The sequence below is a fragment of the Macaca nemestrina genome, chromosome 18 (genome assembly GCF_043159975.1).
Source record: "Macaca nemestrina isolate mMacNem1 chromosome 18, mMacNem.hap1, whole genome shotgun sequence".
NCBI lineage: Eukaryota > Metazoa > Chordata > Mammalia > Primates > Cercopithecidae > Macaca > Macaca nemestrina.
In genome coordinates this window covers 26,748,665-26,770,390 of record NC_092142.1, presented here as the reverse complement: position 1 = coordinate 26,770,390, position 21,726 = coordinate 26,748,665, and the positions used below count along the sequence as shown (strand labels likewise).

Sequence of the window (21,726 nt, the reverse complement as noted above, 5' to 3'; positions counted from 1 at the left end):
TTAGGTGAGGCTAGGGGCAGAGCAGTAGTGGGCGGTGGGGACTGTGGCAAACCAGAGAGCTTGCAGGTGCCTTATCTAAAGGAGGCACAGCTGCCCGGCCCCATGTGATTGCTGCTGTGTGGGATTGCGGGCTCAGCACAGTCAGATCTTCTGATTCTTTCAGAGAAAATTACAAATCTGAATTTGTAGGTAGCAATTTACCTATTTTTATGATCCCGTGTAGGTCAAACAAAATGTGTTTGTGAGCATAGGTCCAGCGTGCGCCCCCTCTCTTTGTGAGAAAGGTCTAGATGTTGGGCCATGATTTGCTCAGTGCTGCATCCTTGGTGGCCAGCACTGTGTCCCCGACATCAGGGAGGCCTGGGAAGAAAGACTGAAGAGGGGAAGCTTCTTGTAGATGTAAGGTTTCAGTGGCATTCATTCATTCATTCATTCATTCATTCACTTGTGTGTTCATTTGCTTGCTCATTTGTTCATATATTCCTTCAACATTGTTTGTTTGTTTCCTTTTTCCTAGACAGAGTCTTGCTCTGTTGCCCAGGGTGGAGTGCAGCTTACTGCAGCCTCAACATCCTGGACTCAAACGATACTCCTACCTCAGCCTCCCCAGTAGCCAGGACTACAGCCCCGTGCCACCACATCTGGCTAATTTTTAAATTTTTTGTAGAAATGGGGTCTCGCTTTCTTGCTCAGGCTGGTTGGAAAATATTTATTAAGCAGTCACTGTACCCCAGGTTCTGTCGTAGCTGTTAGGAATCCATCCAGAAGGGAAATGGAGCGTGTCAGGGGAGGGACGTTTGGAATTTTAGATAGATTAAATGGAAAGCCCTCCTTGGGAAGATAATATTTGAGAAAAATGATAAGGGAGAGGAGGAGTAAACCACTCAGTGCGAGTGAACAGTGCTGCAGGTAGCAGAGGCAGCCAGTGCGAAGGCCCTGAGGCAGGAGAATGTCCAGCACGTTCAAAGATCAGCAAGGAGACCAAAATGACAGGAGTGGAGTGAGCGAGAGGGAAGACAGGAGGGAAAGAGGTCAGGGTAGTGATGGAGAGACAGATCACAGGGGATCTTGCAGGCTACAGCGAGGACTTAGGCTCTAACTTGGGGTGAGTTGGGAATGCTGGGAGGGTTCTGAGCAGAAAAGGGACATAATCTGTTTTAGGTTATATCAGGATGCTTCTGGTCACTGTGAGGATGGGGCAGAAACAGACAGACCAGTGTAGAGGCTACTGCAGTGATCCAGGTGGGAACCGATGGTGGCTGGACCAGCGGAGGTGGCGGGAAGTGGCTGGACGCCAGATGCTTTGGGAAGCTAGAGACACAAATGAGATAAAGATGGCACCAGGGTTTTGGCCTGAGCACCTGGGGATGGAGGTGCCATTTACTAGCTGGGGATGCAGTGTAGACTTGGCCCCTGTCCTCACAGAGCTTGCAGCTTGCTGGGGGAAATAGACATTAATGTATGTGTAAGCCGAGTCCCCTGTGAGCTTCTATTTGTAAGAAAGGGTCTAGAAGAAGTAGAAAGTTCAGAAGAAGAAAAGGAAACTTTTAGGTGAGGAAAATGTTTAATATTTAATAGTAATATTGTATATTCATCTCTATACCAATGTGACTATAAAACATAATTTTAAAATTATTTTTAAGTTAAATTAAATTTTATTTAAATTTAAAATTTTTGGCTGGGCGCAGTGGCCCATGCCTGTAATCCCAGCATTTTGGGATGCTGAGGCGGATTGCTTGAAGTCAGGAGTTCGAGACAGCTTGGACAACATGGAGAAACGTCATCGCTACTAAAAATACAAAAATTAGCTGGGCATGGTGGTGGGTGCCCGTAATTCCAGCTACTTGGGAGGCTGAGGCAGGAGAATTGCTTGAACCCAGGAGGCGGAGGTTGCAGTGAGCCAAGATTGCACCACTGCATTCCAGCCTGGGCAACAGAGTGAGACTTTGTCTCAAATAAAATAAAATAAAATAAAACAAAATAAAATATTTAATTTTTGTGGGTATTTAGTAGGTGAATATATTTATGGGGCACATGAGATATTTTGACACAGGCGAACAATTCAATTACACTCTTTTAGTTATTTAAAAATATACAGTTAAGTTATTATTGTCTACAGTCACCCTGCTGTGCTAGCAAATAGTAGGTCTTATTCATTCTTTCTAACTATTTTTTTGTACCTATTAAGCATCCCCACTGCCCCCCCAATCCCCTACTACCCTTCCCAGCCTCTGGTAACCATCCTTCTACTCTCTATGTCCATGAATTCAATTGATTTGTTTTTTAGATCCCACAAATAAGTGAGAACATGTAAAGTTTGGCTTTCTGTGCCTGGCTTATTTCACTTAACATAATGACCTCCAGTTCCATCCATGTGGTTGCAAATGATAGCATCTCATTCTTTTTTATGGCTGAATAGTACTTCATTGTGTGTATGTACCACATTTTCTTTATCCATTCATCTGTTGATGCTTAGGATGCTTCCAAATCTTGGCTAGTGCTGCTATCCACAATTGATAAATACAACAATTGTGCTATCCACGATGTATAAATACAACAATTTTTAATTAATTATTTAGTTTTTATTTAGGAAGGGGCTCATTAAGGCAAAATGGCCCAAAGCCCACCAATGCCTCAATGTGGCTGTGGATGCTGCTCTGCACTTTTTTTTTTGAGACGGAGTCTTGCTGTGTTGCCCAGGCTGGATTGCAGTGGTGCGATCATGGCTCACTGCAGCCTCCACCTCCCAGGTTCAAGCGATTCTCCTGCTTTAGCCTCTTGAGTAGCTGGGACTACAGATGCGTGCCACCACACCGAGCTAATTTTTGTATTTTTAGTAGAGACGGGGTTTCACCATGTTGGCCAGGATGGGCTCCATCTCTTGACTTCTTGATCCGCCCGCCTCGGCCTCCCAAAGTATGATCTGCACATTGAATTTCCCTCCCTCTAGCCTTTGAGGAAACAATGTAACAGTAAAGAAAGTGTAAAGCAATTTGTTCAAAATCCATCCACTCTAGCACACCACTTTCTTTTCTTTCTTTTAAATCCTCCCTTCCAGTTCTTGGCCAAGTCAGCACACTCTCTCTTTTTTTTTTGAGACAAAGTCTCACTCTTGTCCCCCAGCCTTGAGTGCAATGGCACGATCTCGGTTCACTGCAACCTCCGCCTCCTGGGTTCAAGCGATTCTCCTGCTTCAGCCTCCCAAGTTGCTGGGATTACAGGCGCCTGCCAGCCACTACGCCCGGCTAATTTTTATATTTTTAGTAGAGATGGGGTTTCACCGAGTTGGCCAGGCTGGTCTCAAACTCCTGACCTCAGGTGATCCGCCCGCCTCAGCCTCCCAAAGTGTTGGGATTACAGGTGTGAGCTACCGTGCCTGGCCAGCACACTCTCTTTCAGTAAGTTATCATCTCAGTGCGACTAACTTGCACTCGGGACGACATGCAGAGGCAGACTCAGGACGGTGACCGCGCCCCGTAGAAAACCAAGGTGCTGTGAGAGTCAACAGCGGGAGTGTGTTGCAGGCGGGGAATAGCATGTACAAAGCCATGGTGTGGGGGCTGCACAGGGGTGTACCCGGAACGGGGGCAGAGGGAGAGGGCAGTGAGTGGACAGGCCAGTCAAGGCCTATTCTGGGTCCACATATGGGAATTTGAACTTTCTCCTTTGGGAAGTCATCGAAGAGTTTCAAACAGGAGCAAGCTGTGTGTGGGCCTGTGTTGGATGTGATCAGAGCTGTGTTTTGAAATGACCCCTTCAGCTGCAGCGTGGAGAATGAATTGGAGAGGGGCCAGAGTGGAGGCCCGGGGAGGCCAGTGTGGAGCAGCGTGGATTCTGGGGGGAGGCTGTGGAAGGGGACCCAGTTGCTATCGCCGAGGTGGAAGCAATGGGCCTGGATGGATGGGTTCAGGAGGTGGGAGAGTTGGCAGTTTCGCCATCCACGCTCCTGGGACGTTGGGCGTCTAGGAATCAGGGTTGGAGAAAGATGTCACTGGGCTTGGCTCAGAGACACTGGCTTGCTCCAGGGCTCGTGGGACGGGGGCAGGCAAACCTCGGAAGCCCACGTGTCCTCTCACATTCTGAAAACGCTTCTCTTCTTTTCAAAGGTGAAAAATGTCGCAGCTTCATTGACCTGGCCCCGGCGTCGGAGAAAGGTGAGTGTGGCCCCAGCTCAGCTGTGGCAGCTCCGCCCTCTCTGGGGACATCTTTCCTGCCTTGGTGGCTCCCCAAAGCCCTATGACAAAGCGTCTCCTTCAGCATCCCTGGGCAACAGGGTCCTGGAAGCCAGACACCCTGTTGCAAAGCCCTGAGTTTCTTGAGCTCTCAGTAGAGTGGGAGAGGTTGGTGAATGGGGACTGCCTGCCCTCCCTGCCTGATGGAGTAGTCCTGAGGGTCACCACCCTTCCATTCCGTCCAGTGCATGCTGGGACTGTGGGAGGGATGATGGGGGTGTGGACGTTTGGTTCAGGCAAGACCAGTGTTGGGGTTTGCCTCCAGTTGTAGGATTTGACCTTAGAGGAGGGAAGCCAGGTGCCTGGCCTTTGTCATCTCACAGGTGTGGGGAGGGCCAGTCTGATTGGATGCTACCATCTAGAGAGGTCTCAGTGGTGTTCAGAGCCTGACAGCAGAGGCTCTGAGCCCACAGAGATGTTCAGAGCTGTGCAAGGCAGTGACTGGATTATCAGGAGCAGGGCACAGCTTGAGTAGGGGGATAGCAGTCAGGATTAGGTTTAGTTGCAAGTAATAGTGACCCTAAATAACTGATTTCAATGGAGAAATTTATCTCTTTTGTAAAAGTTTGGAAGTAGGCAATCCAAGGTAGGTCTGCTCCATGAAGTCCTCAGGATCCTGGCCCCCGCTGCCCTCTCTGTTGTCCCATTTCCTTTTTCTTCATGGTCTAAGATGGCTGCCAGAGCACCAGTCATTGCATCTGCATTCCAGGCAGCAGGATGCAGGAAGGGCAAACTCTAAGGTTCCCAGAAGTTATCCTACAACACCGGCATATATCTCCTTGACCAGAACTAGTCACATGGTCACACCCAACTGGAAGGGAGGCTGGGAAATGTGGTCTTTATCCTGGGCAATGCTGTGCCTAAATGAAAGTCAGGGATTTTGTTATTGTGGAAGAATGAGAGAATGGACACAGGAGGAGAGCTTGCCTTAGGGACATGGGGGAGTGTGGCTGCCTCCCCACCTGCCTACCCTCTGCCACCCAGGAGATAGGCTGCCAAGAGTGAAACAGGTATGCATGTCTCTTCAGATAGCCTGGAGATTAAGAGAGGGCTCTGGGCTTGGGAGTCAGGGAGGGGAAACTGAGGCAGAAGGGCACCACGTGTTCCAGAAGCTGGTGACGTTCTATTTTGCAGGCACCGTCTCCTTGGAGCGCTCCAATCAAGTGGAGCTGGTGAAGTTGAGGGGCAAGAGACAGGGAACCCACTGGGCCCTCAGTTCCCAGAAAGCGACAAGGACTCCCTACCCCCTCTCGACAGTCAGGACCGCCTCCTCCATTTCTTTGATGTCCCCATGGCTGTGTCCTGTTTAATTGCTATATATGGCCATCTCTGAAACATTTTGCTGTGCAGCTTAAGCCACAGCTTCCAAATTGAGATCACTGGAAAATACAATAATACGACCACTGCATGGCTGCTATTTGTTGAACAGTTACTATGTGCCGGATACAGTGCCAAGCACATTACAAGCATCAACTGAGAAACCTCCCCACAACCCCGTGAGGAAGGGGCTGTCATTTTCACTGCCACCTGATAGATGAGGAAACCAAGACTTAGAGAGATGAAGTCACTTAGGTCTCACACCTCATGAGGGGCAGAGCTGGGTGAAATCCAGGCCCGCGCTTCACACCTCTCCACTGTCTGCAGCCCTCTGGGATGTGCATCCCATAATTCCCAAGGCCTTGGAGCTCCTGGGTCAACTTTGCTCCAAATCTGGCTTCCAGAAAGCAGGGCCTGTGTGTGTGTGCATGCATGTATGCATGTGTCCCGGGTGAGGGTGAGCGTGCGTGTGCACGAGCAGCTGCTGCTATGTGTGTGTACGCATGCATGCCTGTGGATGAGCAGGGTGAGGGTGTGTGAATGTGGGCATGGGGGCGTGTACACATGCATACACACATGCGTGCGTATGTGAGTGCAGGTGCCTTGTGTGCCCATGTGTGCATAAGCACAGGTGCGTTCTAGGGTGAGCACACACGGGTTATGTGCCCGTGTGAGTGCATGTGTGAATGTGAGTACGTGTGTGTGTGCATGTCTGTGTACAGTGGCAGGTGGGTGGCCTGTGCGCCTCCAGAAGGCATCAGGCCTTTATTTTGCTGCTTTTACAAGAGCCCCAAAGAGGTCGTATCTTTGTGTTTTACTGGCCTTGTGATTTTACTTTTAGGGCTTGGCAGCCACGCCGAGAACCTTCTGGCTGTGTATATAAAAATGTTTACAAGGAGGCTGAGTGGGCTGGCTTTGCCACTGAGGTGCTGAATGATTTTCATGTACTCACTGTCTCTCAAACACTGTAGCTCTCGCTTGGGGTTGGCAGCCGTTGGTCCAAGGCAGCCCATGTGGCCTCTCCCCATGTATACGGGCCCAGCCCTTCCAGTAGACACCGGCAGTAACATGACACCCTCAGACCCATCCATTTTCTCCCCACCACACTCAGCTTCTCCGTTTCACAGAAGAATCCGAAGCCAGAGAGACGAGGGACTTGTTCCCAGCCACACTGGGAGTGCAGAGTTGGATGTCCACACCCAGCTGTGTTCTCACCCAATGAATACTCTTTCCTTAGGTTATGGCTCCTGCACCGGCTCCCTCTGGGACCTCCCTCCTGGTATCTTTCTGATCTGCCACATATGCTAATCACGACACTGGCCCTAACTGACTTTCATATTGTACTTACTGTGTGCCAGGTGCTATGCTGAGAACTCGGCACACGTTGGCTCCTATAATCCTCCTTTTACAGGGGAGGAAACTGAGGCACAGAGCGACCACACAGCTGGAAAATGGGGGAACTGGGATTTGAACCTGAACAGTCTGGCTCTTAAATGCCTGGTTCTCCTGCTGAAAAGCTTAGGGCTTCTGAGGCCTGGGGGATATCTGTACCCGCTTTATCAGCTGAGGTCCGGTGAGTGCTTCCCTTCCTGCCTCCAGCTCCCGCTACCTGGCAAACCGTGGGCATGATTTCAAGATTTCCAGGCTCTTCTCAAATGCCACTTCCCCATTCCCATTTTCTCCACTGCCCTCTTGTCCCCTGTTCACCTACCCTCTCCCTCCTGGCAAAATATTTGTCTGTCATCAGTTTCTTACCATGGCATCACACATTTTTCTTCGTTTGCCTGACTATTCTAGTTTTGTGTTTTACATGGGAAATGTCTTTTTTGTTTTATGCTAACCTAAACCACAACCATTTTTAAAATCTGGATTCCTGCCACAATCTTGTAAGTGGTTACCTTCTTTCATTATTGCCCCCTGATTTGCTTGGTATCCTTTATGATCTTTATTTTATATTTTGAGATGGGGTCTTGCTCTGTTGCCCAATCTGTAGTGCAGTGGTGCGATCATAGCTCACTGCAGCCTTGAACTCTTGGGCTCAAGCAATCCTTCTGCCTCAGCCTCCTGAGTAGCTGGGACTGCAGGTGCACACCAACACTCCCCAGCCTGGTGCCCAAATGGTCACTTTTTCTTTCTTTCTCCCTTTCTCCCTTCCTCCCTTCTGCTCTTTCTCTCTCTCTCTTTCTTTCTTTCCTTTCCTTTCTTTCTCTTTCTTTCTTTCTTTCTTTCTTTCTTTCTTTCTTTCTTTCTTTCTTTCTTTCTTTCTTTCTTTCTTTCTTTCTTTCTTTCTTTCTTCTTCTTTCTTTCTTTTTCTCTCTTTCTCTCTTTCTTTCTCTTTCTCTCTTCTCGTCTCTTTTCATCTCTTCTCATCTAATCTCGTCTCGTCTCGTCTCGTCTCTTCTTTTCTTGGCACAGTCTCAGTCTGTTGCCCAGGCTGGAGTGCAGTGGTACGATCTTGGCTCACTGTAACCTCCACCTCCCAGGTTCAAGTGATTCTCCAGCCTCAGCCTCCCGGGTAGCTGGGATTACGGGTGTGCGCCACCATGCCCAGCTAATTTTCTTTCTTTTTTTTTTTTTTGTATTATTAGTAGAGATGGGGTTTCCTCATGTTGCCCAGACTGGTCTCAAACTCCTGGACTCAAGCGATGCTCCTGCATCGAACTCCCAAAGTGTTGGGATTACAGGCATGAGCCACTGCGCCTGGACAAGTGAACCCCTATCCTGAAGCTACCTAGGAAACCCCAACCACCAGCCAGTTCATTAGCACACGTAAGACACTCTCATCACTCCAGAGGTTTCAAGGGCTTTAGTAGCTGTTTGCCAGGAACCATGAGATCAAATATATGGTTTTTATTTTATTATATCACAGTGTCATGATTATACACATTTGTTATAGAAATTTTAACAACCCTGGCCAGGTGCGGTGGCTCATGCCTGTAATCCTAGCACTTTGGGAGGTTGAGGCGGCAGATCACCTGAGATCAGGAGTTTGAGACCATCCTGGCCAACATGGTGAAACCCCGTCTCCACTAAAAATACAAAAATTAACTGGGTATGGTGGCATGCGCCTGTAGTCCCAGCTACTTGGGAGGCTGAGGCAGGAGAATGGCTTGAACTGGGAGGTGGAGGTTATAGTGAGCCGAAATTGCGCCATTGCACTCCAGCCTGGGCAACAGAGCAAGACTCCATCTTAAAAAATAGAAAAAGAAATTTTGATAACCCCAAGTGTGTAAATTACAGATGAAAGTCTCTTATAAACCCACCCTTGGGTATTTAATATGAATGGTTTGGTTTAACAGTTCTTGAAAAAAATGTATACATACACACACATGTATGTACGTATATATATTTGATACATAAAATCATGGATTGTTTTTCATGTCAGTACACAGAACTCATCCTTATCTTGAAACAGGTGTAGGATATTCCATCGCATGGTGACTGACATAGTCTTTTTTTTTTTTTTTTTGAGATGGAGTCTCACTTTTGTCTCTTGTTGCCCAGGCTGGAGTGCAGTGGCATGATCTCGGCTCACTGCAACCTCCACCTCCCCGGTTCAAACGATTCTCTTGCCTCAGCCTTCCAAGTAGCTGGGATTACAGGCACTCAACACTATGCATGGCTAATTTTTGTATTTTTAGTAGAGACAGGGTTTCACCAAGTTGGTCAGGCTGATCTTGAACTTCTGACCTCAGGTGGATCTGCCCGCCTCGGCCTCCAAAGTACTGGGATTACCGGAGTAAGCCACCATGCCTGGCCTGTGACTGATATAGTTTGAACTGTGTCCCCTCTAAATCTCATTTTGAACTGTGACCTTCAATGCTGGAGGTGGGGCCCAGTGGGAAATCTTTGAGTCATGGGGGTGGATCTCTCGTGAATGGTTTGGTACCTTCCCCTTGGTAGTGACTGAATTCTCACTGCATTGGTTCACACTGGAGCTGGCTATTTAGAAGAGCCTGGCACCTCCTCCCCTCTCTTTCTCACTCTGTTTCTTGCCACGTGACATGCCTTCTCCCCCTCCATCTTCCACCATGAGTAAAAGCTTCCTGAAGCCTCACCAGAAACCAAGCAGATGCTGGCACCTTGCTTGTACAGCCTGCAGAACTGTGAGCCAAATAAACCTCTTCTTTGTAAATTACCCAGCCTCAGGTATTTATAGCAGTGCAACATGGACTATCATGTATATTGACATGTGTTTAAACCAGGCTCCCTAGCTGAACTGTACTTGAGTGTTCTGTGTCGTATTGTAGCTGAATAACAGTGACTTGTGCACATCTCTCTCTCCCTCACAAGCCCAGGGCCCTCGGTGGGTAGCATAATTTCTTATTTACCTCTGGGCCTCCAAGTCCTAGCTCAGCATTGGAGTACCACTGGCAAGACAGTATAATAAGCAGTATAACAAAGGTCTGCACAGTAGATTGTGCCAGGCAGAGAAGAAGAAACTGATCAAAGATGCCCGAGCAACTTACAAAGATGAAATGTACAAACACAGATCAACAGCAATGCCTCCATGTTATGAATTATTATTATTATTATTTTTGGTGGAGTCTTGCTCTGTCACCTAGGCTGGAGTGCAGTGGTGCTATCTTGGCTCACTGCAACCTCTGCCTCCTGGGTTCAAGCGATTCTCCTGACTTAGCTTCCCAAGTAGCTGGGACTGCAGGTGTGTGCCACCACGTCCAGCTATTTTGTATTTTTAGTAGAGACTGGGTTTCGCCATGTTAGCCAGGCTGGTCTCGACCTCCTGGCCTCAGGTGATCCAACTGCCTCGGCCTCCCAATGTCCTGGGATTACAGGCGTGAGCCACTGCACCCAGTTGATGTTGTGAACTTGATACTGAACATGCAGAGAAAAGTTTCTCCTACTTCCTTGTCTTCCTCCTCAAGGCTTCCTTTGTCTCTCAAAACCTCAGTCATTTATTCGCTAGGGCAAGAGTCTCCTACCAAGTAATTGCGACCCACAGGATAATCTTAAAACCTGGTGCATTGGTCAGTGAGACGCACAGTAATGTTGTGTAATGAGCTATCACACAGCTCAGTGGCATTCTCATCATTTTTTTTTTCCTCACATGTCTGTGGGTTTTCTCGGGTTTAGCTCATGTTGGAAGGCTTGGTTCCAGGATATAGGCTGGGCTCAATCTGCCCCACTTGTGTCTGTTCAGGTAGAGGAGATAGTAGGTGCTTGGGGGAGATTTTTTCATGGTAATGAGAGAAATGCACGATGGGGAGCCAACTGTACAAGAACATTTTAAACCTTTGTTTGGATCATATCCACCAATATGCCATTGGCCACAGCCAGTCCCATGGCCAAGTCCAACATCAATGGGGCAAGAAGTATACTGCTCACATGGAGGAATGGGTGGGGTGTTTGGAGTGAACATTTGCTGATCAATAATTTAAGTGACCACACCTGGACTTTGACCATAGGTCTCAAGGATGGGTGGCAGCTGGGGCCAGTCTGGCTGGATTTCTGGTCATGAGTGTGAGACTCATTAATTTGCTTGTCAAGGTCTCCCCTGGTCATTGTCAGGATCTTTATTTCTCCCAAAGTGACCTAAATATTTGAATATTCATCTGTAACCTGGTTAGCATCAGGCTGCTAAATGGTCTATTACTTCTTCCTGTTCTGAGATTGAAGAACTATTTTATGTGTACAGCCTTTGGCCAACTTTCTGGTTAAAAATGGATAACTATTAACTATCATGAAACCTTCCAGTTAACCAACTATCATTAAACTTTCTAGTTTCAAAAGAAAACTGTTCATCCTTTTTGCAAATTATTGGCAAATCTGTAAATGTTCGCTCAATGTCTTCAAAGACAACTGACTAATTATAGTAACACTTCCTCCTTTCCCTCCCTCCCTCCCTCCCTCCCTCCCTCCCTCCCTCCCTCCCTCCCTTCCTTCCTCCCTTCCTTCCTTCCCCACTTCCCCCCTTCCCCTCTTCCTTCCTTCCTTCCTTCCTTCCTTCCTTCCTTCCTTCCTTCGTTCCTCTTCTCCTATGGAGTCTTTTGACCTCCAGCCCCATTTTGACTCAATGATTATCTAGGGCCGTTATTCTGGAAGCCCTTTTTACCATTATTTTGAAATTTCCTCCCCTCTCTCGTGTTGGCTCCAGTGCTTCCTGGATCCCAGGTAGTCTTCTTTCTGGGTTACTTCCTCATTTTGAGGAAAAATATCTTCCAGTAACTTCCTGAGAAACAGAGCATGGTTGAGACCCTTTATGTCTCATGTTGTTTTTATTCCTCTGTCACACTTGACTAGATGCTTTGCTGGGTATAATATTTTAAGTTGGAAATAATTTTCCCACAAAATTTGGAAAGGATTGGCCGCTCCCTTGTCTTCCAGACTCCAGTGTTGTTGAGAAGTTCAATGTTATTCTGATCCTTTTGTGTGATCTGATTATTTTCCCCTCTCTGGAAGCTTTTAATATCTTATTTTCTGTTCTCACTTTTTTTATTTTCCATTTTCATTTTTGTTTGCTTTTTTATTTATTCCTCAGATATTTATTCAGTTTTTATCTTTCAATCAGCCACTCTACTTTTAACATTTCTATAGTCATAGTTTTAATTTTAAGAGCTTTTTCTTGTTATAGGAATGTTCTCTTTTTATAGTCTCCTGATTTTGTTTTATGGACACAATATCTTCTCATATTTCTCCAAGGATATTAATTTTTTTTAAGTTTGCTTCTCTGTCCTTTAATGTCTCTGTTTCTTCCAAGTTCTTTTGCCTATTTTATTTTAATTTCAACCTCTGTCTTTTATATTGTTTTCCTTAAACATCTGATGTTCATGTTTAAGAGTGAGGTGCGAACTTACTATTTTGAAGGCCAAGGTGCAGTGGAAATGGGGAGAATATTGGCCAATGGACTTCCCAATCATCTGGGTTATAAATCCCTCATCCAGAAAGTTCATGATGGCTCACGTTTGTGATCTCAGCACTTTTGGGAGGCTGAGGCAGGAGGATTGCTTGAGGCCAGGAGTTCCAGACCAGCCTGGGTGACATAGTGAGACCCCTGTCTCTACAAAAAATTTAAAAATAAAATTAGCTGGACATGGTGGTGTGCACCTGCAGTCCCAGCTACTTAGAAGGCTGAAGTGGGAGGATTACTTGAGCCGGGGAGTTCAAGGCTGCAGTGAGCTAGGATTGTACCACTGCACTCCAGCCTGGGTGTCAGGGCAAGACCTTGTCTCAAAAACAAAATGAAACAAAACAAAAAGTTCATCTGGGCAACCCATACCCGCTGTCACGAGGCTTTTTCTCTATCACTGATCAGTGTCCTGCAAGAGGAACTCTCCCATCTCCAGTGTACTAATAAACTCAGCCACCAGCATTCTGGGAATCAAATGGGGGGCCTGGGAGGTATCTCAGTGGCACATATGTAGACTTTCACTTAATTCTTGGTTTTCAGTATGGAGCTCAGCTGGGCCTGGTTCCTCCATTCCAAGGATTTTCTGAAGTTTCCTCTGGCTTCCTCCATGCAGATAGTCAACTTCCAGCCTTCTCCTATCTGCTAAGTCATTAACCAGCTGTCCATGAAATTTCTAGCTTTTAAAATGTTGCTGCCATCTTTTTTTTTCTATTGTTATCTCCTGTCATATCCTCTTTGTTCTGAGGATTTATGACTTTCTTATTCCTTAACTGTAATGATTGGCGGTATTGAAAGAGAGCAGTGGCCTTTGGTTCAGTCCCATGTTCAATCCCAGGTTTGACTTTGTAAATCCAGGTCTTTCTCCTGAGCTCTAGATTCCACCTCCAACTGCCTCCTGGACACTTCCTCCTGAGTGTCCCCAGGGACTGCAAACTCAGCTGGTCCACAATAGAAAACACTTCACCCTTCTTTATCCATTGTCCTGTCTTCACCATTATCTGCTCTGATTCCCAAGCCAGGAACCAGAAGGTCACCTCAACTCTTTCCAAATTCAATTATTTGACAGAGTTCAGTTTCTTTTGTTTCATAAATATCTTTGTTTGTTTGTTTTTGTTTGTTTTTTCGGGCTATAGTCTTGCTCTGTTGACTAGGCTGGAGTGCGGTGGTGCTATCTCTGCTCACTGCAGCCTCTGCCTCCTGGGTACCAGCAATTCTCTTGCCTCAGCCTTCCGCGTAGCTGGGATTACAGGCATGCACCACCATGCCTGGCTAATTTTTGTATTTTTAGTGGAGGTGAGGTTTCAACCATGTTGGCCAGGCTGGTCTCGAACTCCTGACTTCAAGTGACCTGCCCGCCTTGGCCTCCCGAAGTGCTGGGATTACAAGCATGAGCCAACGCACCCGGTCTGTCTCCTAAATATCTTTTGCATTGGTGCGTCTTCTCTATCTCCACTGCCACAGCCCCTTTCTGCTTCTCATCACATCTCTCTTGCCATGGCAATCATCTCTCAGTTGGCCTCCCAGACTCCAGTCTGTGCTTCTTAAAATCCATTCCTCAATGCTTATCAACACACCTAATGGAAAACTATACAGCAGCGAGAATGAACAATGTACAGCCAGGCATGGTGCCTCATAACTGTAATCCTAGTGCTTTGGGAGGCCAAGGTGGGAAGATCGCTTGAGGCCAGGAATTTGAGACCAGGCTGGGCATCACAGCAAGACCCTATCTCTATAAAAATTTTAAAAATGAGCCCACACTGTACTCCCAGCTACTTGGGAGGTTGAGGCAGGAGGATCACTTGAGCCCAGGAGGTGGAGGCTGCAGTGAGCTGTAATCATTCTGCAATCCAGGCTCGATGACATAGTGAGACCCTGTCTCTAAAAGAAAAAGAAAAGAAGAAAAGAAATACGACTACTCACAACATGGATGTTAGGTAAAAGAAACTGCATTCAAAAGAACACATTCCATATGATTGTATTCCTATAAAACTGGAAAATACAGAAGCCCCGTCTGTGTTGTTAGAAGTCGGGTCAGTGGTTGCCCTTGCAGAGAAGGTATAACCGAAAGGGAACTCGCGGAGGGCTTGGCAGCTGGCAGCGTTCTGTTTTTTGATCTGAGTGCTAATTATGTGTATGTGTTCAGTTTAACGGAAGTTCACCAAGCTGCACGCTTAGGATATAAGCACTTTTCTGTATGCGTGTTACACACTTCGCTAAAAAGGAAAGAAAAATATTTCCTATGCTGAATTTCAAATTATCTTTCTAAAATGAAAATCCAGTTACATCAGGCCCCTGCTAAAAACCTTTGCATGGCTCTCAAACATATACAGGGCATTTTGACCCCGCATTTATGGGCCAGCACAGTCTAGTTCTTGTCTGACTTTTCAATCCCTGACTCCTACAACCCCTTACGTGAATGAATCCTGTGCTCCAGTCCTGATTCTCTGCACACATCCATTTCCCCCAAACTCTCCATCACCTCTCATGCTTCTGTGCCTTCTCATATGCTGTTCCCTCTGTCTGACTTGCCTTTACTACCTCTTGTTTGCTTTGCAAACTTATATTCATCCTTCAAAACCCAGCTTAGAAATGACCTTTTGTGAAAAGCTATTCCTAAATCCCCAGAGGAACCTACTCACAGTGACTGGTCCTCTGAGCACTGATCCCGCTGTGTTGTGGTGACCTCCTACCGCAGGCTGGACAGTCCCTCAACACAAGCACTGCATCTTGTTTTTGTGGCGCCTGTGTCCCAGAAGGGGCTGGTACAGAGCAAGAATTTAGTAAAGGTTTGCTGAATGAATGAATGAATGAATGAATGAATGAATAGGCGCCAGGTTATAGATATTGGGTGACCCATTTGGGCTTAGCAACCTGGATCTGACTCCTGAAGCTGTGATCTCTGACCCACCTGGGTTGAGCTGTGTTTTAAGTCGTCCCTGCTCCCTGCCCCTGTTTCTCGGTGCCCTGGGATTTCTGGCAGCTACCAGCCAGCAATTTTTGTGAAACAATCTCCAAAGCTTGTAGGTTTCATTTGTTTAATATTTCAGGGATGTGTAACAATGTGGTTGGCTCCATGGCCACACTCCTGAGTCTTGCGTGAGTCATTTCTCACTTCAATTCCTATAATAGTCTTTTGTTGGTTCCCTCAACCTCTCTGTTCTCCGCCTGAAATCGATTTACAATTCTGCTGCTCACTTAATTTATTTAGTGCATTTTATTGATTTATGTCATAGAACTGAAACGTGCATAGATCAGAGCATGCTGAGCAGAGAGGGGAGCCCCTGTCCGCAGCTGCTTCCACAGCTGCCCGAACTGACATCTGAGCTAAAAACAGGTCAACCTGCTGGCTGCAGCCAGAAGACGCCAGGTGGCTGGAGCATCTTTGTGCCTGAGGGTTAATCCCAAATGCTCTTTACACGCCTGGCTGTCTGGGGAACCCTCCATCAACCTTCATGAGCCAACTCAAAGGTCCTGCCTCCACAAAGCCCTCCCTCATCCCCAGACTGCATCCATTAATCTCACTCGATGCTCCCGGGGGACTGGGTACCTCCTGGTGGTTCAGGGCCCAGAAATGTGGAAGCTGTGATTCTTTCCATTTCAAAGAGACAGATACTTCAAGGCACAGAGTGGCAGAATACTGGTCACACTCCATTACTCCTCACCTGCCATTCCCAGATAGTATGGCGATAATACTTCCAGCCCTCCGGCCCAGGTTGGGAACTGTCCACCATCTGAATGGCCCTGCTCCCTCGTGGAGCTCTAGAATCTTCCTATGATGCCTGGCTATTGTCCATCAACTCACGGCAGAGGCTGGCTCACCTGATACCAGTTAATTCTCGGAGGCAGGGCAGACTGCGACCTCGCTTTCAGGAGTGGACTGTAGTGACTTTTGTCCACCTTGCCTTGGGCCAGTCGTCAGTATCCCTTGATGCCAGGGTGTGTGTCAGGAAATAGGGCAGGGAGAGAACCATCCCTAACCTTGCTCTGTTCTTGAAGAGCTCATCTTCTAGTGGGAAGGCAGAAGAGGGGATCCAGAGTCACAGTCCTTGAGGGGAGACAGAGGGCTGCGGTGTGATGGCAGTCTAGGAAGATTGAGTGGAGGAACGCCATTTTGGAAGCATCTCAAAGACAGAGTGCAATTCCTCCTCATGCATGAGGGGTGTCAGAGGACAGAGCTGTAGAATGAACAACCTGTGCAAAAGGCGACACTGAGTATCTCAGTGCTGGGAACCTGGCAGATGCTCTGTGGACATAACCGAGCGACTGAAGGGTGGAAGGAAGGGAGAGCCCAGAGAGGTCAACTGCCTTGCTCAAGGTCACACAGCAGGTTTAGGTCAGAGTCAGGCTCAGCCTCTAGGCTTCCAAGGTTTTCAAGCCTGCCCTGCCACCCACCCTTCCTTCCCAGCCATCCCTCGAGACGTATCTGCTCGAGAAACACACCTGGCCCTCCCACCTCCTTATTTTGAAGTGCTAGTTCTGCCACTTTCTTTTCTGAATTTCTGGATTCCTCTAATTATGTGCTCTTATTAAAGGTGATTAAATCCCTAAGCCTGGTGGAAGATTGCTCCCGGAGATCACAACATCTAATAATTGCTTTAGTTGCTCTAATTCCAATTATTCAAGATTATCTTTCCAGGTAATTAGGTATTTGGGCAGTCTTGCCTGCTCGCTCTTTCACAGAGCATTATATTAACCCCAAACGGTGACCAACCTTCATGTTTCGTAATTGGAAACAGTTTCTCCATGGCGAATAGACTCTGTTAAGGGTAAACAGTGGTCATTTGAAATTCTAAATGGCTCTGTGGTCTTAGTATGCTTTGCTGTGAGAAATGGTAATGTAACTCGAAGGCCCACAATTTGTACTGATCTATATGAATGGCGTAGGGTTGGGCAGTGAACAACCTGTGTGAGGGACCCAGGAATTCACAGATAGGGTTAAAGAAGACAACATCTTCATACATGTCTATACTCGCACCTCATTGCCAAACCATACTGCCCGTGTTATTCTGGGAATCTGGAACCCTATTTTGTCATGTTTCCTTTTTACTTTTTAGAGATGGGGTCTCACTCTATCATTCAGGCTGGAGTGCAATGGTGCAAATTGTAGCTCCCTGTAACCTCGAACTTCTGGGCCCAAGCAATCCTCCCGCCTCAGCCTCCCGAATAGCTGGGACTACACGCTTGCACCACCACACTTGGCTACTGTCTTGAGAAATTCTTAATAATCTTTCAACGAAGGGCTCTGCATTTTCATTTCACACTGCCTTCCCAATTTCGGCCGTGTGCCATACCCGCCTCCCATACCACACTCATTTACTATTTCTGTTCACATTCATTCACTGAAGAAGTCTAATTATTTTAGTCTCATCCTGAGCAGTAATATCTGTCAACTGATAGTTTTAGTACGCCAGTTTATTTTTTCAAGATGCTTTCAAATTAATAATAATAATAATGATAGAGTAGGGGTGGTGGCTCATGCCTATAATCCCAGCACTTTGGGAGGCCAAGGTGGGAGGACTGCTTGAACCCAGGAGTTAGAGACCAGCCTGGGTAGCATAGCTAGACCCCTGTCTCTACAAAAAATAAAACATTAGCTGGGGCATGGTGGCACGTGCCCGTAGCCCCAGCTACTCGGAAGGCTGAGGTGGGAGGATCACTTGAGCCCGGGAGGTAAAGGCTGTAGTGAGCCATGACTGAGCCACCATATTCCAATCTCGGTAATAGAGTGAGATCTTTTCTCAAAAAAAATTAATAATAATAATAGATCAGGTGCAGTGGTTCACACCTGTAATCCCAGCACTTTGGGGAGCTGAGGTTGGTGGATCACCTGAGGTCAGAAGTTCAAGACCAGCCTGGCCAACATGGTGGAATCACGTCTCTACTAAAAATACAAAAATTAGCTGGGCGTGGTGGTGGGTGCCTGTAATCCCAGATACTTGGGAGGCTGAGGCAGGAGAATCATTTGAATTCAGGAGGCGGAGGTTGAAGTGAGCCAATATCATGCCACTGCACTCCAACCTGGGCAACAGAGCGAGAGCCTGTCTCAAAATAACAACAATAATAATAATAAGAAGAAGAATACCAAAACCTTATTTCTGTTTTGGTGACATGCCAGGCCCACTTGATTCCCCAACAAGTTAAAGAGGTTGTGCTGCTGTTACATTAGGTTATGGTTGGGGAAACTGAGGCCCAGGAACTTTACATCATCTTGCCCAATTAAGATCATGTGCTTTGTAAGAGGCAGAGGTGGCTCTGAACCTGGGTAGGGGCTGCAGAGTCCTAGGCTTTGCCATTTTACTTCCTGTCCCCAGGTGAACTAATAAAATAGAAAAGACTCCCCCAGCAAGCCTCAAGTGGGGAAGGAGTGAAATCCAGTGAAAAGAAAGGGTGAGGTAAGTGTCGGCCAGGTAGGGCTGGGAGGAACAAAGGTCCATCACACCACGGGGGTGACACTTGTGATTCTCTGAGGCCCTCCAGCCTCAGGCACCTCCTTCTGCTTTCTTCTTGTTGTGCTTCTAGTTCCAGGGAAGTAGTCTGACGCTCATGCATAGAATGTCAGAGTGCAAAGGGCTCCGAGAGCCGGTCCCACTTGCTCCATTTAACAGATGAGGAAATTGAGGCCCTGAGATAAAACTCTTTGTGGCTGCCATGGACTGAGCATATTAAATATGCCTCCTGCATACCAGCCCTTAAGAAATAGGGTCCTCTCTCTGGGGCAGCTTCCGTTAGTCTGGTCCTGACCTATACAGTAAGCACTCACTGAGTATTCCCACCCCTTTCATGCATGTTATCACACAACCCACAGATAACCTTTTTCCCTCCCTTCCTTCCTTCCTTCCTTCCTTCCTCCCTTCCTTCCTTCCTTCCTTCCTTCCTTCCTTCCTTCCTTCCTTCCTTCCTTCCTTCCTTCCTTCCTTCCTTCCCTCCCTCCTTTTTCTTTCTTTCTTTCTTTCTTTCTTTCTTTCTTTCTTTCTTTCTTTCTTTCTTTCTTTCTTTTTCTTTCCTTCCTTCCTTCCTTCCTTCCTTCCTTCCTTCCTTCCTTCCTTCCTTCCTTCCTTCCTTTCCTTCCTTCCTTCCTTCCTTCCTTCCTTCCTTCCTTCCCTCCCTCCTTTTTCTTTCTTTCTTTCTTTCTTTCTTTCTTTCTTTCTTTCTTTCTTTCTTTCTTTCTTTCTTTCTTTCTTTCTTTCTTTCTTTCCTTCCTTCCTTCCTTCCTTCCTTCCTTCCTTCCTTCCTTCCTTCCTTCCTTCCTTCCTTCCTTCCTTTCCTTCCTTCCTTCCTTCCTTCTTTCTTTCTTTCTTTTCTTTCCTTCTCTGTCTTTCTTTCTTCTTCTTCCTCCGCCTCCTCCTCCTCTTTCTTTTTCTCCTTTTTTCAGATCAGGAAGCTGTGCTCAGAGAGGTTAAGAAATATTAGCCAGGCATGGGCCGGGCATGGTGGCTCACGCCTGTAATTCCAGCACTTTGAGAGGCCGAGGCTGGTGGATCACGAGGTCAGGAGATCGAGACCATCCTGGCTAACATGGTGAAACCCTGTCTACTAAAAATGCAAAAAAAATTAGCCAGGCGTAGTAGTGGGCACCTGTAGTCCCAGCTACTCCGGAGGCTGAGGCAGGAGAATGGCGTGAACCTGGGAGGCGGAGCTTGCAGTGAGCTGAGATCGTCTAGCCTGGGCAACAGAGCAAGACTCTGTCTCAAAAAAAAAAAAAAAAAAAAAAAAAAAAGAAAAGAAACGTTAACCAGGCGTGGTGGTGCATACCTGTAGTCCTAGCTACTCGGGAGGCTGAGGCAGGAGGATCACTTGAGCCAAGGAGATCGAGACTGCGGTGAGCTGTGATTGCACCACTGCACTCCAGCCTGAATGACAGAGCCAGACTCTGTCTGAAAACAGAGCAAAACAAAAACAAAACTTGCTCCAGGTCAGTAGCAGAGCTTGGATTTAGATGCAGAGCTTTGAGAGCCAGGCTCTGGGTTCAGATTCCAGCTCTGGCCTTCTGGCAGTGGGGCCTCAGGCATGCTCCTGATCCTTTTAGTGACTCCATTTCTTCATCTGTAAAATGGGGATAACAGCATCCACTTTGTGGGATTCTTCTGAGAATCAAGTGGGATGATCCATGTGAGGAGTTAGCACAACGTCTGGCTCAAACTCCAGCTTGAATATCCTGTTGGATTTCCCCCATCTCTTCAGGGTGGCCCAGCCAGCTGGAAGGCTAACAGGCTAACTCGGAGTAACTCAATTTGTGTTTATTTCTACTCAGCTAGAACATTCAACTAAGCTTCATAGAATAATGCACAGAATTCCATTCACAGCCGTATACTCTTATACCCCTTGCTTCATTTAATTCTTTCTTTCTTTCTTTTTTTCTTTTTTTTTTTGAGACAGAGTCTTGCTCTGTGGCCCAGGCTGGAGTGCAATGGCACAATCTCAACTCACTGCAACCTCTGCTTCCTGGGTTTAAGCGATTCTTTTGCCTCAGCCTCCTGAGTAGCTGGGATTATAGGCGCACACCACCACACCCAGCTAATTTTTGTATTTTTAGTAGGGATGGGGTTTCACCGTGTTGTCCAGGCTGGTCTTGAATTCCTGACCTCAAGTGATCTGCCCACTTTGGCCTCCCAAAGTGCTGGGATTACAGGCATGAGCCACCGTGCATGGCCTCATTTAATTCTTTCAACAGCTCTTTGGGGTAGGTACTATGACCTCTGCTTTACACCAGAGTGGCCAGGCAGCTGACTCAGAGAAGTTGAACCACTTGCCTGAGGTCACACAGCAAAGTGACTTATCCCTTCGGTCCCGTGCTATTTCGGCCACACCTCACAGGTCCTTTCACCCTGCCTGGTGCCTCCCGGTTCCTCTTCCACTGCTCAGGCCCAGAAATTTCTTCGGGCTGCTTTGTTGTGTGTTCTGACCTGGCGGGGAGGCCCCTTGGCTCACAGCTGTCAGGGCCTGCGTGGAGCAGGAGGGAGGCGGCAGCTGAGGGGCCCCGAGTTACCCTCTGCTCCTCGGGCATCCCATCTGCTGGCTCCTGCGGCCTCATCGTTTGCAACCATCTGTCGGGCTCCCTGGAGATGCTGCAAAGCCTGAGATGTAACACAGAACCTCCAAATGTGCCACCTTCAGCCCGCATGGGGAGCAGAGGGGCCCATGGCCCTGAGACCCCTACCTGCTCCTTGAAGCCACCAGGAACTGGACACTCAAGAGAGAGGCCCTTTCAGAGGAACAGTTCCCAGAGGGCTGGAGCCCCCTCTCCCATTGGCTGCCCGGGAACTGGCTCCGCAGAACCGGCTCGGGTTTATTTTGCTCGGGCTTCTGCTT

At 47.4% G+C, this 21,726-nt stretch overlaps 1 protein-coding gene across 5 annotated transcripts in view; it reads left to right on the top strand.

The window, feature by feature from the left end:
- Positions 1-21,726, top strand: part of LOC105463225 (GSG1 like) — a 272,751-nt gene that overhangs the window by 95,953 nt on the left and 155,072 nt on the right. For all 5 annotated transcript variants that reach the window (XM_071084297.1, XM_071084295.1, XM_071084298.1 and 2 more), the window contains exon 2: positions 4,107-4,154. In XM_071084297.1, the coding sequence (XP_070940398.1) occupies positions 4,107-4,154 (48 nt within the window). The remainder of the gene's footprint in view (positions 1-4,106; positions 4,155-21,726) is intronic.